At 39.9% G+C, this 16,316-nt stretch overlaps 1 protein-coding gene across 2 annotated transcripts in view; it reads left to right on the top strand.

Moving 5' to 3' along the window:
- PPIL6 (peptidylprolyl isomerase like 6) overlaps nucleotides 1-16,316 on the top strand; it is a 34,247-nt gene that overhangs the window by 2,795 nt on the left and 15,136 nt on the right. For both annotated transcript variants that reach the window (XM_082668578.1, XM_082668577.1), the window contains exons 2-5: nucleotides 391-486; nucleotides 3,614-3,802; nucleotides 7,101-7,163; nucleotides 7,268-7,415. In XM_082668578.1, coding sequence (XP_082524704.1) covers nucleotides 391-486; nucleotides 3,614-3,802; nucleotides 7,101-7,163; nucleotides 7,268-7,415 — 496 coding nt within the window. The remainder of the gene's footprint in view (nucleotides 1-390; nucleotides 487-3,613; nucleotides 3,803-7,100; nucleotides 7,164-7,267; nucleotides 7,416-16,316) is intronic.

Genomic DNA, 16,316 nt, shown 5'->3' with positions numbered 1-16,316 from the left:
GTTTAATTTAGGGAAAAACTGGTCCTAAAAGAACATGGCAGGTCACAAAACTATTGGCATAAACTCACTTGTACATTTGTTTATGCAGTTGCTATGTGTGGATGGTCCACTATGTACCAAATACTGAGGCCAGTGGGAAACTAAGACATAGTCTTTGCCCTCAAGGAGCTTATTCTCTTCAGATGAGAGACCAATTAGTATGGACTGGGGAGGGACTTACTGGAGGTAAGCACAGGGGCCTCTGGGAGCTGGCGAGGGGTATCTAAGCCAGACTGTGGCTTGGGTGTATGTTGCATAAAACTTCCTGAAGACCCCATAAAAACTGGGGGGAATGATTTCTACTTTAAAAGAGAACTTACTCTAAAATAATTATTCTATTTTGAAACCTAGAGTCTGAAGAGTAATTATCCATCCAAATTTGAAGACCCTATAATAGTTCCTGTTCAAGAATTTGCATGGGATCAATATCTACAGGAGAAAAAAAGGGTAAAGGATATTTGGGGTGTGGGAAATGAGCCAAGTTTTGCCTGATTTATTTACATATGCATTGGTTTGGAAAAACTGAAGCGGTAATTTTGATACAACTAGATTTTATTTCTCTAAATTACGTACTTTTCCTAAATTATTTCAGTCATTTTACCCAGCTGATTTTAAGAAAGAGTCAAACATTTACAGAATTTTCTTTTGGAAAGCATGTGATAAAGGTAAGTTTTAAACTCTCAGTGCTGCTATTTACTCCTGCCGATGGCTACCCCTCTTTCCCGGCATATCACTTACTCATACTTCCTGTGACACCCGGGCACTCAGGTTACTGTGGCCTGGCACTCTTTTTGGCCCTAACTCTGGAAGGTTTCAGTGGTGTCCAGCACAGATATAGCAGGGGAGCATGTAGGGTTGCCTAGGGGAGCTCTGATGGTAGGCGCCAACTTCCCACAGGGTAGCCGTGTCCTAACGGACGCTTCCTTCTCTGCATTCTCCCCCCTAACAGTACCCTTGGAGAACTCCAGACCCTAAGGCTGGCAGAGCTTATCCAGGGATGGCAGATTGGTTTCCTCTTGGTGCCATCCCTGATTAACTGGTAGTGCTGCCTGGAACATGTGGCATCCTGGCTCAGATACAGCTCATGTTGGGGGGCAGACTAGAATGGGTACGCCTCCTGCTTGTCACCCTTGGCCTAGTCCTGTGGAGAGTCCCAGTCCTGGCTTCCCTGCCCAACCGCATCTCTCAGTGGCTGAGGAGATCCCATTTCCCCTGACCAGAGCAGTTTTGATTGTCCTGTGCTAGATTGCACAAGGATGTCCTGTGATTTACCATGCAGATGGTGCTGCTTTACTTCACTCTCTGCTCAGTCACATGAACGGTGCAAGACTGAGTCAGGAATACCGTATGTTAAGTCTCATACCATTTTCACAGCCACAGTACATTTTCATTACATAATTCAAACAGAACCATAACAAACACTTACCTATGGTGCTTATTATATGCCAGGCACTATTCTAATGACTTCTGTAAATATTAACTCTAATCATTACAACAACTAGGGTGACCAGTGGTCCTGGTTTGCCTGGATCTGAGGGGTTTGCTGGAATGCACGAATTTCAATGCTAAAGCTGGGACGGTCCTAGGCAAATTCAGACAGTTGGGCACCCTAACGTAAAACAATATGTTTTTCTTCATTTTTATCATCAAACTTCCTAAACTGCCTATCGTATCGTGCTCTCCACCTACAGGAGAGCCATGATTTCATGCTTCGTGGTTTGCACCCACTCCTCTTCCGTATTCCCACCATACTCTGAAACACTGGTGTGGATTCCATTCTGCAGTTTCTGACCCTTGTCAGCCTGAGTTGCTAACCTTGAGCTGTTTTGTGTTCTCTTCCTTCTGCTTTTCTCATGGGGCCTGAATGAGGCTTCCTAGGTCATCAATGCTGCTTCTTCCCACATATCCTTAACTCCTGTCTTTCTTCTCTTCCTTCCCCCTCCTTCATCTCCTGGATACTTGCCACCTTAACCTCTTCTTCCTCTTCAGGCCAGGTTTTTGTTCTCCTTTCACATAAGCATTGTCTTATGTTATACATAGTGCTTCTTAGCACATTTGAGGTTAGTTTGCACTGGCCTCAGTGCCTCAGTATAATGTAATGCCAACCATGAGGGATGGCTTCAGAGCCTTTGGGAAGGCCCTTTTTCCCCCTCCAAAAAAAGGCAACATCATACATCTTAGTGCTGGAAAGCCCTAGAAAACATCGGGTCCAGCCTGCTATCTTAAGGCAGGCGGTGAGGGCTCCTCATGTATAGAAGACACCCAGACAAGGCACGTAATTTTCAGCCTCCGAATAAAGTGTACCTGCTACTGCATTTCTCCTACCAGGCTAGCTAAAATATCCACAATTAAACTTTCCCTCCCCTTTTTAAAGTTTTGTGTCCTGTAAAATGTGAGAACCCTGATGAGTTTCAACATTCCAGGGAGTACTGACCCATAGGCTCAGCAATTGACAGTTCAGCATGAACAAGTTTAGGAAGTGAGGAATCTGAAGCGAGCTCCTCCTGAGAGAAGAGCGGGGAATGGAGCACGCTGGCAGCTGAAGGCAAACCGTTCCCCAAACCGGCGTTTCTCCAAGTGCGGTCTCCAGACCAGCCGCAGCAGCAGCGTCCCATGGGATGTTGTTAGAAATGCAGATTCTCGGGCCCCACCCCAGAATCAGAAACTTGGGGTGGGGCTCAGGAAACTAATTCTGACTGCCCACTAAAATTGGAGAACAGCTGTCCCAGATGATGCATGGCTTTGCCAGGACTGGCACCGGGTAATAACAAACCAGATCTACTCAGAGGCCACATTATTCAGTGGCCACACACTGAGGGTTAGGAGGTTGGCTGGCAGTGCTGTATGGATAAAAACACCAATGCACTTCATTCTTAGGGGCTTAGGGCTTAAAAGTGTTAAGGAGGGACTTCCCTGGTGGTCCAGTGGTTAAGACTCTGCACCTCCACTGCAGGGGGCACAGGTTTGATGCCTGGTCTGGGAACTAAGATCCCACATGCTGCGTAACCAAAAAATAAATAAATAAATTACTTGAGTTAAAAAAAAAAAATTGTTATGGAAGGTGAGTTCTCTTCCTCACGGCCCCTGGTGTGCCCCGCAAACTGCTGCTGGCCCTCAGGAGGCATTTCCTCACCTGGTCTGATTTCCCTCCATCAAAAAAGCGTTCTTTCCATCCTTCCCATTGAAAACCATGTCTTATTTAGGACCCCTAACCAACTATGCCTACAGTAAAATGTGCTTCAGAAATGAAGCTAAAAGATTGCATTTTGTTTTCAAATTAATATAACAAGTATGCTATGCACACAGACTTTTATTACCAGATTACCATCTATTTTCTAAGATCGTACCATTTTAAAGATCACTGTTAGGTCATTCTTTGATTTCAACACCATCAGAGTCTTGAAAATGTTCTTAAATTCCCTTTGAGAGCAAAATTCTGAAAGGCGGCAAAAAATATATTTTAAAGATTCAGTCCTAGGGTTGATTCAAGCTCTGGCTTGTGGGTTTAGCTAAGTTCCCCTCCCATCCCTACCCCCAACCCCCACTACATTTTTTTGGTCCTTTTCCTTTACAGGAACTTAAGAAAGAAATCTGGGAATATTCTTCCTATGTGATGTGTTTTATTAACGATCAGCTCCTGGGTGATGCACTTGATCTTCAGAAATGGGCCCACAAAGTGTGGGATATAGTTGATTTTAAGCCTCCTGCACTTTACGAAGCACTTACTATGGATTATTCTGCCAAATTCTTAAGAGACACGAAGGCAAGTTGCACTAATTTTTTAAAGGAAAATAGTGGAATCTTTGAGCATTTACATTGATTGACCATTAATTACTGATAACCTAGCAAAGGGAATATAAAAGAGTAAGAGACTAGGTTAAGTTCTCAATGACCTTATGATCCAGTTGCAAAGGATTCATGGCAGGGTTTGGCTTGGTGGTGTGTAAAGCAAGCCTATCTCACAGCAGGCAGATGGCACCGGGAGAAGATCATCCCTGTTCAAACATTTCTACTCCCAGCTAGAAGCGTATATGCATTAATTATCATCTATTTAAAAATATTAAGACCTTCCCCCTCAGACAAGGTCAAGCCTATCCTTCATTCACCTTTAGCATGAAATATTTTAATTAATACTTTCTAACACCTAAGTGACAGCTACTGCACTAGAGAATGGCAAGTTTGAGAAGGTGATGTTTTAAAGCATGACACATAGTTGTCAAGAGCAGGACTAGACAAGCTATGGCACTGGGGAGGTTTCCAATGGCAGAGGACAGCTAGGAAGCGTGAGGTCCAGAGAGCAAGAGACAGCCATCAGGGTGGAATGGCAATAGAGGTAAAAGTATGTAATTTTGCTCAGAAACCTTGTAGCCAACAGCTACCACATGCTGAAAATTATTTCACGCCCATGGTGGCCTGTGCCTACATAAAGACCCAGTGCTAGGATCTGAGTTGTGCAAAGGCAAAGACCTTGTCTCGTTCACCCTTGTTCAACCACTGACTTGAACAGAATCTGAAACACTGGAGGTGCTCAGTGAATATTTTGTTGAATAAACAATGCACTTGGAAAATGCTTGAAACTCTAGGGTGTGGGGAGGAAGTTAACATTCATAGCAGTTCATTCCCAAAGGGTCAGGAGTCTAGAAGTACATGGTGTACTCTGGGAATGGCAGGGGACAGCAGGGAGGCCAGAATTAGTGGGAAACGACACTGGGAAAATGAGAATCAGTCAGGATTCTTGGTGCCAACAGTACCAAGCTGTTCTAACTAACTTGAGGAGAAAAAGTATGTATTAAAAGGATGTTGGGGGGGCTTCCCTAGTGGCTCAGTGGTTGAGAGTCCGCCTGCCGATGCAGGGAACACAGGTTCGTGCCCCAGTCTGGGAAGATCCCACATGCCGCGGAGCGGCTGGGCCCATGAGCCATGGCCGCTGAGCCTGCATGTCCAGAGCCTGTGCTCCACAACGGGAGAGGCCACAACAGTGAGAGGCCCACATACTGCCAAAAAAAAAAAAAAAAAAAAGGATGTTGGTAACCTCACAATTGACAGGAAAGCTGGAGAACCAGCTTTGGAAAGCAGGCAGGAACCAAGGGAGACCTGGCAGCAGGAAAACATGGCCAGAGTCATGCCCCAGGAATGTGCAGCCAGGATGCTGCCATGGGTGCCCAATGGCCCTAATGCTGCCTTCACCAAGCATAACTTCTCAGCTCTCCTTGGGTCTTTGTCACTTCCTAGACATCTAAGGCCCCGGGCAGGAGCACCTGACTAGTTGAGCCCAGGTTATATCCCCACACCCTGGCTCACACGTAGCGGGGAAAGAGAGGAGGTTCTCCGGAGGCTGGTGCAACCTTGTGAGGAGTTTCTCAAATAGCAAAGGTGCTTAGATGTTTAAAAAAAACAAACAACAAACAAACCCCAAAACCAGATCCACTAGAGAAAGGTTGAACTTACTGTCCACTCTTAACCAGTTAGTTAGATTTCATCCAGAAGGAAGTAAGCCAACAGAACTTTTCATCAAGAGTATGACAACATCTTCTTTGGTGTTTCAGAAAAAATTTTAGGGCTGTGACCAAACAGGGTACAGTGGGGAAAGCTTGGTGGCAGGGCGGCCATTTGGAAATCTGCTATAATAGTGTGAGCTAGAAATAATGACAGCCTGAATTAATTAGTGGCAGTAAGGAGAGAGGACCCAGATTCCGGAGAAAATCCTTGGATTTTTTGCACAGAGGCTAGATTTTTTGTGCTGAGTAAAACCCAGGGACTTGTTTACTTCTGGTTTGGAACGATATAGCAGACAATTAGGTTTGGCTGCTAGGTGACATTATCTTGTGTCACAGTCACTCTCTTTTCATTAGAATTTTTAGAATTATCTACTCTTAACAACCACATAAAGATAATATATTGATGCCCAGGGAAGTTTAATGATGTCTGAATGCACTCACTCACTTCAGAAATCAATTATGACCTGCAATATGTCCTTTTTCCTCCTAAGCCTATGAAGTTTACTATACTATGCCTCTTATTCTAAAGTTATAATATTCTTTTATAATTAAGAACTTGTAGTACAGAAGCTTAGAGGCACAATTAATTATAATAAGTATGGATGTAATACTTCATTCCTGGATGCCAGATATTACAATACTATTTCAGTCTTTTAATTTAAAAAAAAGCTTAGAGCGACATAAAATAATGATAGTGATACAACTAAAAGTGATTTCATTTATGCCTCCTAGACTCTTAAGAAATAGGGCAGGGCAAATTATGTACTTGTTAAATCAGGCAGCATTTTTATATATGAGAATGGTGCCTAAGAGTTGAAATGTATTCCATTAGATGTGTTCTGCTCCCTAAATGAATGCTACTGTGATGGACAACAGTGTTTTCACTTTGATGCCTCTTTGTAGGGCTAGACAAGGGCTCACAAATGTTAGTTGTCTCTACCAGAAAGTATGTCAATTGAAAACAAGAGCTGGGGGTATCTGGGAGTATGAGGTCATGAATGAAATAACTCAAAAGCACATCATCCTCTCTTTCCTACCCCTGGTATGGTACCTCCTATTCATATAGTGGCCTTATTTTCCTGCTCAGAAAGACTATGGCCTGGCTCTGCTCAGCTAATCTGTGCAGTCTCTGAAAATCCAGAACACACAGTAACCAAATCCATGGGCTCATGTTGGATCTTTTCCCAGAATTACTCAGGAAAGAAAAGAATTCCCAGTCTGCTGCTTTTTCCAGAGGGAATGACCAGTGTTCCTTTCCACACCCAGTTTGTGATGCAGTGGATATATAGGCCATGTGCTGTCAGTCTTGTGTGATAGGTTAATGTGCTTCAGAGCTTTACCACTTAAGGGTTTTAAAAAGCATGTTATTTAGGTAGTAAAATTTTGGTATAATGAAACAAACATCCTTAAGTCATTCTTTTAATTTTGCTGTTACATTATCTACTGTTAATGCTGTCAATCATCTTATCACTGAAAACATTATTCTATTATATTTTTGGTCATTTCTAAAACTTTCTGCTAAAACACTGACCTGCATTACCTTCTTCTCTCTAATTTTAATAGCATGATTTTGTGTTCTTGGACATTTCTATTGATTTTTATCCAATCGGAAGATTGATTTTTGAGGTAAGAGGTTTTTGGTTGTTGTTTTTTAATAAGTTGGGGGGAGTGACAATCTCTGTCAAAATGTTAAGTTTTTAATCTATGAAACCTTTTCTCTTTATTTTTAGCTGTATTGTGATGCATGTCCCAAAACATGTAAAAATTTTCAGATCCTGTGCACAGGAAAAGCAGGGTTTTCCCAAAGTGGCATCAGGCTACATTACACAGGTTCCATTTTTCATCGAGTGGTACGGAATGGTTGGATACAAGGAGGAGGTGAGTTTAAAAGCTTAAATACAACTTAGTTGCAACATTAAATCAAAATGTCCAAACTTTTGTTTATCTGCCTTTGTGAAATTCATACAGAATTAGATATATTTAATATTAGATGTTACGTATATATTTAAAGGATGTTTTATATGGCCAAATGATGAATTAAGATATTCATACTTTTTTAAAAAATTCCCTGAGTTTTAAAATAAACAAATCTAAAGTGTGTCACCAGGAATATTCCAGGTTAAAAAGTAATACAAGCAAGTAGGATAGAGCAGAAGCAAGAAGAACTACAATCCTGCAGCCTGTGGAACGAAAACCACATTCACAGAAAGATAGACAAGATGAAAAGGCAGAGGACTATGTACCAGATGAAGGAACAAGATAAAACCCCAGAAAAACAACTAAATGAAGTGGAGATAGGCAACCTTCCAGAAAAAGAATTCAGAATAATGATAGTTAAGATGATCCAGGACCTCAGAAAAAGAATGGAGGCAAAGATCGAGAAGGTGAAAGAAATGTTTAACAAAGACCTGACCTAGAAGAATTAAAGAACAAACAAACAGAGATGAACAATACAGTAACTGAAATAAAAAATACACTAGAAGGAATCAGTAGAAGAATAACTGAGGCAGAAGAACGGGTAAGTGACCTGGAAGACAGAATGCTGGAATTCACTGCCGTGAAACAGAATAAAGAAAAAAGAATGAAAAGAAATGAAGACCAAGAGACCTCTGGGACAACATTAAATGCAACAACATTCACATTATAGGGGGTCCCAGAAGGAGAAGAGAGAGAGAAAGGACCTGAGAAAATATGTGAAGAGATTAGAGTCGAAAACTTCAGTAACATGGGAAAGAAAATAGCCACCCAAGTCCAGGAAGTACAGAGAGTCCCAGGTAGAATAAACTCAAGGAGAAACATGCCAAGACACATAGTAATCAAATTGACAAAAATTAAAGACAAAGAAAAATTATTAAAAGCAACAAGGGAAAAACGACAACATACAAGGGAACTCCCATAAGGTTAACAGCTGATTTCTCAGCAGAAACTCTACGAACCAGAAGGGAGTGGCATGATATATTTAAAATGATGAAAGGGAAGAACCTACAACAAGATTACTCTACACTGGCAAAGATCTCATTCAGATTTGATGGAGAAATCAAAAGCTTTACAGACAAGCAAAAGTTAAGAGAATTCAGCACCACCAAACCAGCTCTACAACAAATGCTAAAGGAACTTCCCTAAGTAGGAAACACAAGAGAAGAAAAGGACCTACAAAAACAAACCCAAAACAATTAAGAAAACAGTAACAGGAACATACATATTGATAATTACCTTAAATGTGAATGGATTAAATGCTCCAACCAAAAGACACAGGCTTGCTGAATGGATACAAAAACAAGACCTGTATATATGCTGTCTCCAAGAGACCCACTTCAGACCTAGGGACATACATATTGAAAGTGAGGGGATGGAAAAAGATATTCCATGCAAATGGAAATCAAAAGAAAGCTGGAGTAGAAATACTCGTATCAGATAAAATACACTTTAAAATAAAGAATGTTACAAGAGACAAAGAAGGACACTACATAATGATCAAGGGATCAATCCAAGAAGATACAACAATTATAAATGTATATGCACCCAACATAGGAACACCTCAATATATAAGGCAAATGCTAACAGCTTTAAAAGAGGAAATCAACAGTAAAACAATAATAGTGGGGGACTTTAATACCTCACTTACAGCAATGGACAGATCATCCAGACAGAAAATTAATAAGGAAACACAAGCTTTAAATGACAAAATACACCAGATAGATTTAATTGATATTTATAGGACATTCCATCCGAAAACAGCACATTATGCTTTCTTCTCAAGTGCACACGGAACATTCTCTAGGATAGATCACATCTTGGGTCACAAATCAAGCCTCAGTAAATTTGAGAAAATTGAAATCGTATCAAGCATCTTTTCCAACCACAACACTATAAGATTAGAAATCAGTTTCAGGGAAAAAAATGTAAAAAACACAAACACATGGAGGCTAAACAATACATTACTAAATAACCAAGAGATCATTGAAGAAATCAAAGAGGAAATCAAAAAATACCTAGAGACAAATGACAATGAAAACATGATGATCCAAAACCTATGGGATGCAGCAAAAGCAGTTCTAAGACAGAAGTTTATAGCGATGCAATCCTACCTCAAGAAACAAGAAAAATCTCAAATAAACAATCTAACCTTACACCTAAAGGAACCTGAGAAAGAACAACAAACAAAAGCCAAAGTTAGTAGAGGGAAAGAAATCATAAAGATCAGAGCAGAAATAAATGAAATAGAAACAAAGAAAACAATAGCAAAGATCAATAAAACTAAAAGCTGGTTGAGAAGATAAACAAAATTGATACACCTTTAGCCAGACTCATCAAGAAAAAGAGGGAGAGGACTCAAATCAGTAAAATTAGAAATGAAAAAGGAGAAGTTACAATGGACACTACAGAAATACAAAGCATCATAAGAGACTACTACAAGCAACTCTATGCCAATAAAATGGACAACCTGGAAGAAATGGACAAATTCTTAGAAAAGTATACCCTTCCAAGACTGAACCAGGAAGAAATAGAAAATACGAACAGACCAATCACAAGTAATTAAATTGAACCTGTGATTAAAAATCTTCCAAAAAACAAAAGTCCAGGACCAGATGGCATCACAGGTGAATTCTATCAAACATTTAGAGAAGAGCTAACACCCATCCTTCTCAAACTTTTCCAAAAAACTGCAGAGGAAGGAATACTCCCAAACTCATTCTACAAGGCCACCATCACCCTGATACCAAAACCAGACAAAGATACTACAAAAAAAGAAAATTACAGAATAATATCACTGATAAATACAGATGCAAAACTCCTCAGCAAAATACTAGCAAACAGAATCCAACAACACATTAAAAGGATCATACACCATGATAAAGTGGGATTTATCTCAGGGATGCAAGGATTCTTCAATATATGCAAATCAATCAATGTAATACACCATATTAACAAATTGAAGAATAAAAACCATATGATCATCTCAATTGATGCAGAAAAAGCTTTTGTCAAAATTCAGCACACATTTATGATAAAAACTCTCCAGAAAGTGGGCATAGAGGGAACCTACCTCAACATAATAAAGGCCATATATGACAAACCCACAGCAAACATCATTCTCAATGGTGAAAAACTGAAAGCATTTCCTCTAAGATCAGGAACAAGACAAGGATGTCCACTCTCACCACTATTATTCAGCATAGTTTTGGAAGTCCAGCTACGGCTATCAGAGAAGAAAAAGAAAGAAAAGGAATACAAATTGGAAAAGAAGAAGTAAAACTGTCACTGTTTGCAGATGACATTATACTATACATAGAGAATCCTAAAGATGCCACCAGAAAACTACTAGAGCTATTCAGTGAATTTGGTAAATTTGCAGGATACAAAATTAATGCACAGAAATCTCTTGCATTCCTATACACTAACAATGAAAGATCAGAAGGAGAAATTGAGGAAACAATCCCATTCACCATTGCAACAAGAAGAATAAAATACCGAGGAATAAACCTACCTAAGGAGGTAAAAGACCTGTACTCAGAAAACTATAAGACAGTAATGAAAGAAATCAAAGATGACACAAACAGATGGAGAGATATACCATGCTCTAGGATTGGAAGAATCAATATTGTGAAAATGACTATACTACACAAAGCAATCTACATATTCAATGCAATCCCTGTCAGATTACCAATGGCATTTTTTACAGAACTAGAACAAAAAAGCTTAAAATTTGTATGGAAACACAAAAGACCCCAAATAGCCAAAGCAATCTTGAGGAAAAAAAAAACGGAGCTGGAGGGATCAGACTCCCTGACTTCAGACTATACTACAAAGCTACAGTAATCAAGACAATATGGTACTGGCACAAAAACAGAAATATAGATCAATGGAACAGGATAGAAAGCCCAGAGATAAACCCACACACCTATGGTCAACTAATCTATGACAAAAGAGGCAAGGATATACAATGGAGAAAAGACAGTCTCTTCAATAAGTGGTGCTGGGAAAACTGGACAGCTACATGTAAAAGAATGAAATTAGAACACTCCCTAACACCATACACAAAAATAAACTCCAAATGGATTACAGACTGAAATGTAAGACCGGACACTACAAAACTCTTAGAGGAAAACAAGGAAGAACACTCTTTGACATAAATCACAGCAAGATCTTTTTTGATCCACTTCCTAGAGTAATGGAAATAAAAACAAAAATAAACAAGTGGGACCTAATGAAACTTCAAAGCTTCTGCACAGCAAAGGAAACCATAAACAAGACGAAAAGACAACCCTCAGAATGGGAGAAAATATTTGCAAATGAATCAACGGACAAAGAATTAATCTCCAAAATATATAAACAGCTCATGCAGCTCAATATTAAAAAAACAAACAACCCAGTCAAAAAATGGGCAGAACACCTAAATAGACATTTTTCCAAAGAGGACATACAAATGGCCAAGAGGCACATGAAAAGCTGCTCAACATCACTAATTATTAGAGAAATGCAAATCAAAACTGCAATGAGGTATCACCTCACACTGGTTAGAATGGGAATCATCAGAAGATCTACAAACAACAAATGCTGGAGAGGGTGTGGAGAAAAGGGAACCCTCTTGCACTGTTGGTGGGAAATGTAAATTGATACAGCCACTATGGAGAACAGTATGGAGGTTCCTTAAAAAACTAAAAATAGAATTACCATATGACCCAGCAATCCACTACTGGGCATATACCCAGAAAAAACCATAATTCAAAAAGACACATGCACACCCCAGTGTTCACTGCAGCACTATTTACAATAGCCAGGTCATGGAAGCAACCTAAATGCCCATCGACAGATGAATGGATAAAGATGTGGTGCATATATACAATGGAATATTATTCAGCCATAAAAAGGAACGAAATTTGGTCATTTGTAGAGACATGGATGGACCTAGAGACTGTCATACAGAGTGACGTCAGAAAGCGAAAAAGAAATATCGTATATTAAGCCATAGAATCTAGAAAAATGGTACAGATGAACAGTTTGCAAGGCAGAAATAGAGACACAGATGTAGAGAACAAATGTATCGACACCAAGGAGGGGAAAGCAGGGAGGCAGGGGTTGTGGTGGGATGAATTGGGAGATTGGGATTGATATATATGCACTAATATGTATAAAATAGATAACTAATAAGAACCTGCTGTATTAAAAAAAAATTCAAAAATTAAGAAAAAAGGATAACATTTTTTTAACCAAAAGATAATTTTAAATGCTCACCTAAAAAAAGGTGTATGTAGAAAATACAGTGCTTTTAAGAAACATACTAAAGGTGGGAATTTGAAAACAGAATGAAAGAAAAACAGCTTATTTCTCACCAAAGATGTTCCATTGTTACAACTGCAGTAAGATCTAAAGCATTTTGGTCTGCATCTTTGCTTTCCATTCAGGTCAGTCCTTTGGCTTTACACAGACTAGGTGCCTGATTAGCAGCACAAAATTCAATTTTGGAGGCTTTTTAGGAGATATCCCATAGGGAGCAATCAGGCAGCAATTTAAAATTAATTGGCTTAGTGTGGAAGGCGATTTGCTTGAACTTGATGAAATATGCAGGGGCTTAAATTAATAATGTTTCATTATTTTTCTATAATCTGGAACATTCTGAGGCTGATAAGGAGGAGAATGTAGATTTAATCCAAGTATCTTGTATGTAAATCAACTGTTTTTTCCTCAGTTTCTCTAAGATATCACCAATACTGTTTTCTAACCTTATTATTTTTCACTTTATATAGTATTCATCTTCATATGTCAATATACATAAACACATAAAATGTTCAGGGTCTGCCTAATTTTTCATCATAGTGCTATGCCAATTTAATTAATTTCCCATTGGTGAACATTTAGACTGTTCTCCATTTTTTGTTAGTATAAAACAATTCTCAAGAGGGCCCATATCGGGACTTCCCTGGTGGCGCAGTGGTTAAGAATCTGCCTGCCAATGCGGGGGACATGGGTTTGAGCCCTGGTCCGGGAAGATGCCACATGATGCGGAGCAACTAAGCCTGCCCCCACAACTACTGAGCCTGTGCTCTAGAGCCCGCGAGACACAACTACTGAGCCCGCGCACCACAACTACTGAAGCCCACGTGCCTAGAGCCTGTGCTCTGCAACAAGAGAAGCCACTGCAATGAGAAGCCCGTGCACCGCAGCGAAGAGTAGCCCCTGCTCACCACAGCTAGAGAGAGGCCCGAAGCCCGAAGAGTAGCCCCTGCTCACCACAGCTAGAGAAAGCCCGAAGCAGCAATGAAGACCCAACGCAGCCAAAAAAAAAAAATTAATTAAAAAAAATAATTTAAAAAAAAAGGGCCCATATCAGTGTCTCCTGATACTTAGTTCAGTGTTGACTCTGATGTGTTGGGCTTCCAGAGGCTGTGTTCTTCTTTGTTTTGCTTTTGGCTAGACCTCCCCTCACCGCTGTGAGCCCCAGAGCAAAGTTTGGGAAAAGTAGGCCATGTTACTTGTCTATTTATTTGAAGTAAAATTTCCAAATAGTAAGTGTATAGGTCTCAGGTCATGGTTTCAGATCACAAGGCAGGGATGTTTAAGGACAGTTTGCAAAAGAAATTCTAGTTACTAAATTCAAATCCAAACTGATACATACAAGTTGTACCATGCTGGATAAGGCACTTGTCATCTCTGAATAAGTTTCTTAATCATAATTATAATATCACAGGTTGTGGTGAGGATTCAATGACATGGTATATTGAAAGTGCCAAGCTTTTTAAGTATTCTCTTCCTTCAGATGTCAGATTCCCACAGGGCTGTGAGTAGAATTTCGGAGTACAGGAGCTAAGTGTGGTTTGGTGTTGTGCCTTAGGATGCTTCCAGGCACTATTGCTCGCCCTTTGGGACCAACAGGCCCCACACAGCCGTCCTTCTCCCCCCAAGCCCATCTCATCTTCTGACCTCTCCCTCTTGCTCACTCTGCTCCACACATTAGGCTCCTTGCTGTTCCTTAGCACATCAAGCATATGTGTGCCCTGAGGTCTTTTGTCGTTTCTTTTGCCTGAGATATCTACACCCAGCTATTCCTCCATGTATGCCCTTGCATCGACCCCTGATCTGTTTCTGATTTTTGCTGAGTTTATCTCAGCAGGGACTACATGACCACCCTATTCAAAAACTGCCACCTTCCTCTTCATATACCTCTCCTCACCCCCTTCTCTGCTACTCTCCTATCCCCTTACCCAGCTTTATTTTTCTTCCTAGCACTTTTCACCACTGGACATACTATTAATATTTCTTTGTTAACTGATTTATTGTCTGTTTCTTTTCACTAGAATATAAGTTCCATGTGGGCAGAGATTTTTATCTATTTTGTTCAATGTTATATCCTCAGGTTGGAGAACAGTGCCTGGCATATAGTAGATGCTTTTTAAGAATTTGTTAAAAGAATGAATGAATGAATGGATAGTTAAACAGGAAATATATATTCTGTTCATTTCTGAAGTATGAAGTTAATGAAGATACCAAGTTATGAAGCCACTTTGGCAGTTATTAAGCCTCTTTGTGGCTCCCATAGCCCTACTGCCTTTAGAAGGATCTCTTGAGATATAGTTTAATACATTTTATCATCATCATGGTCATCAGAATGATGGTAAAGATGATAATGAGAGGATACATTCCATAAGTGTGTGATGCTGCACAATAATAATGGCCACTAATGAAGGAGCATGACACTCTGCCAGGCACCACACCATGTGCTCTCCCTACATGACTGCCTTTAACCCTCAGAACTACTTGGGAGGCACTTCCCATTATCCCTGTCTATATAGATGAGGAAACAGTTTTGGAAAAGGTAACCAACATCAAGATTGAAATCAAAATCATCTGACTTTGAAGTTTACTTTTAACCACTATTCTGCATTGCTGAATTTGTTGCCAGAAGTATAGAAATATTAGATATCCAAAGCTGAATTCAAGGGGGTGGGTTATGGACACAAAAAATATTAAATACTGATTGAAATGGTGTCAATATAAAATATTCACCTGGGAGATCTAAAGCAAAGGGCAAGAGTAATGGCAGGTGTTAGAGACAGAGGGCAAGGGAGTGTCACTGGTATTTACATAAGTTGGCAAGGGAGGGGAATCACCTGGGCAGATTTGCCTGAGCTGAAGGAACTGGTGCTAGAGGACATTCAAGTTCCACACATCTGGATTTAGCCTGGGGCTACTGCAGCAGGCTCCTGAGAATAGCCATAGGCTGGGGGTGAGTGGGAGGGTGGGGGCAGAAGTATCAGGCAGAGTAGTTGGAGACTTAAGGTTTATCAGTTAACTTCTGAACCAGCTTTATGAATAGTATAATTTAAATGCTATATGCCCCTGTCCTGCATAAATTCTCTCCCCATGCTTGCATCAGATTTCTTTAAAATAGCACAGACTCTTTTATTATAAAGTACTCATATTGAGTTTAAATGGCACAGTCCTTCAACAGTTATTTATTGCGCACTATTCAAGGAGGGTGGTCTACAGAGCTGAAGGAAGTAAAGGGGGTGATGGGGAAAACACAGACCTCAGAGACCTCTAGTTTCATTAAAGCTAGCTTTGCTTCCCTGGTAGCTGTGAATTGATAAAATAACTTGTGCATGGAGGATTTTTATAGTAGGATCATTGCGTAAGCCAATGTATGCATATAATGCATATCATGTGAAACAAGTCCTATAAATATCATTTTTAAAAAACCTCATTATATTACGAAGGAACTTCTTTTCTAAAATACCAGATACATGAGTTATATCACCATAGGGCAAGGAATAAAAATTT

The sequence above is a fragment of the Grampus griseus genome (genome assembly GCF_964374135.1).
Source record: "Grampus griseus genome assembly, chromosome: 13".
NCBI classification, from domain to species: domain Eukaryota; kingdom Metazoa; phylum Chordata; class Mammalia; order Artiodactyla; family Delphinidae; genus Grampus; species Grampus griseus.
Note: the sequence above shows the minus strand (reverse complement) of the source record. Positions and strands in the feature narration are given on the sequence as shown.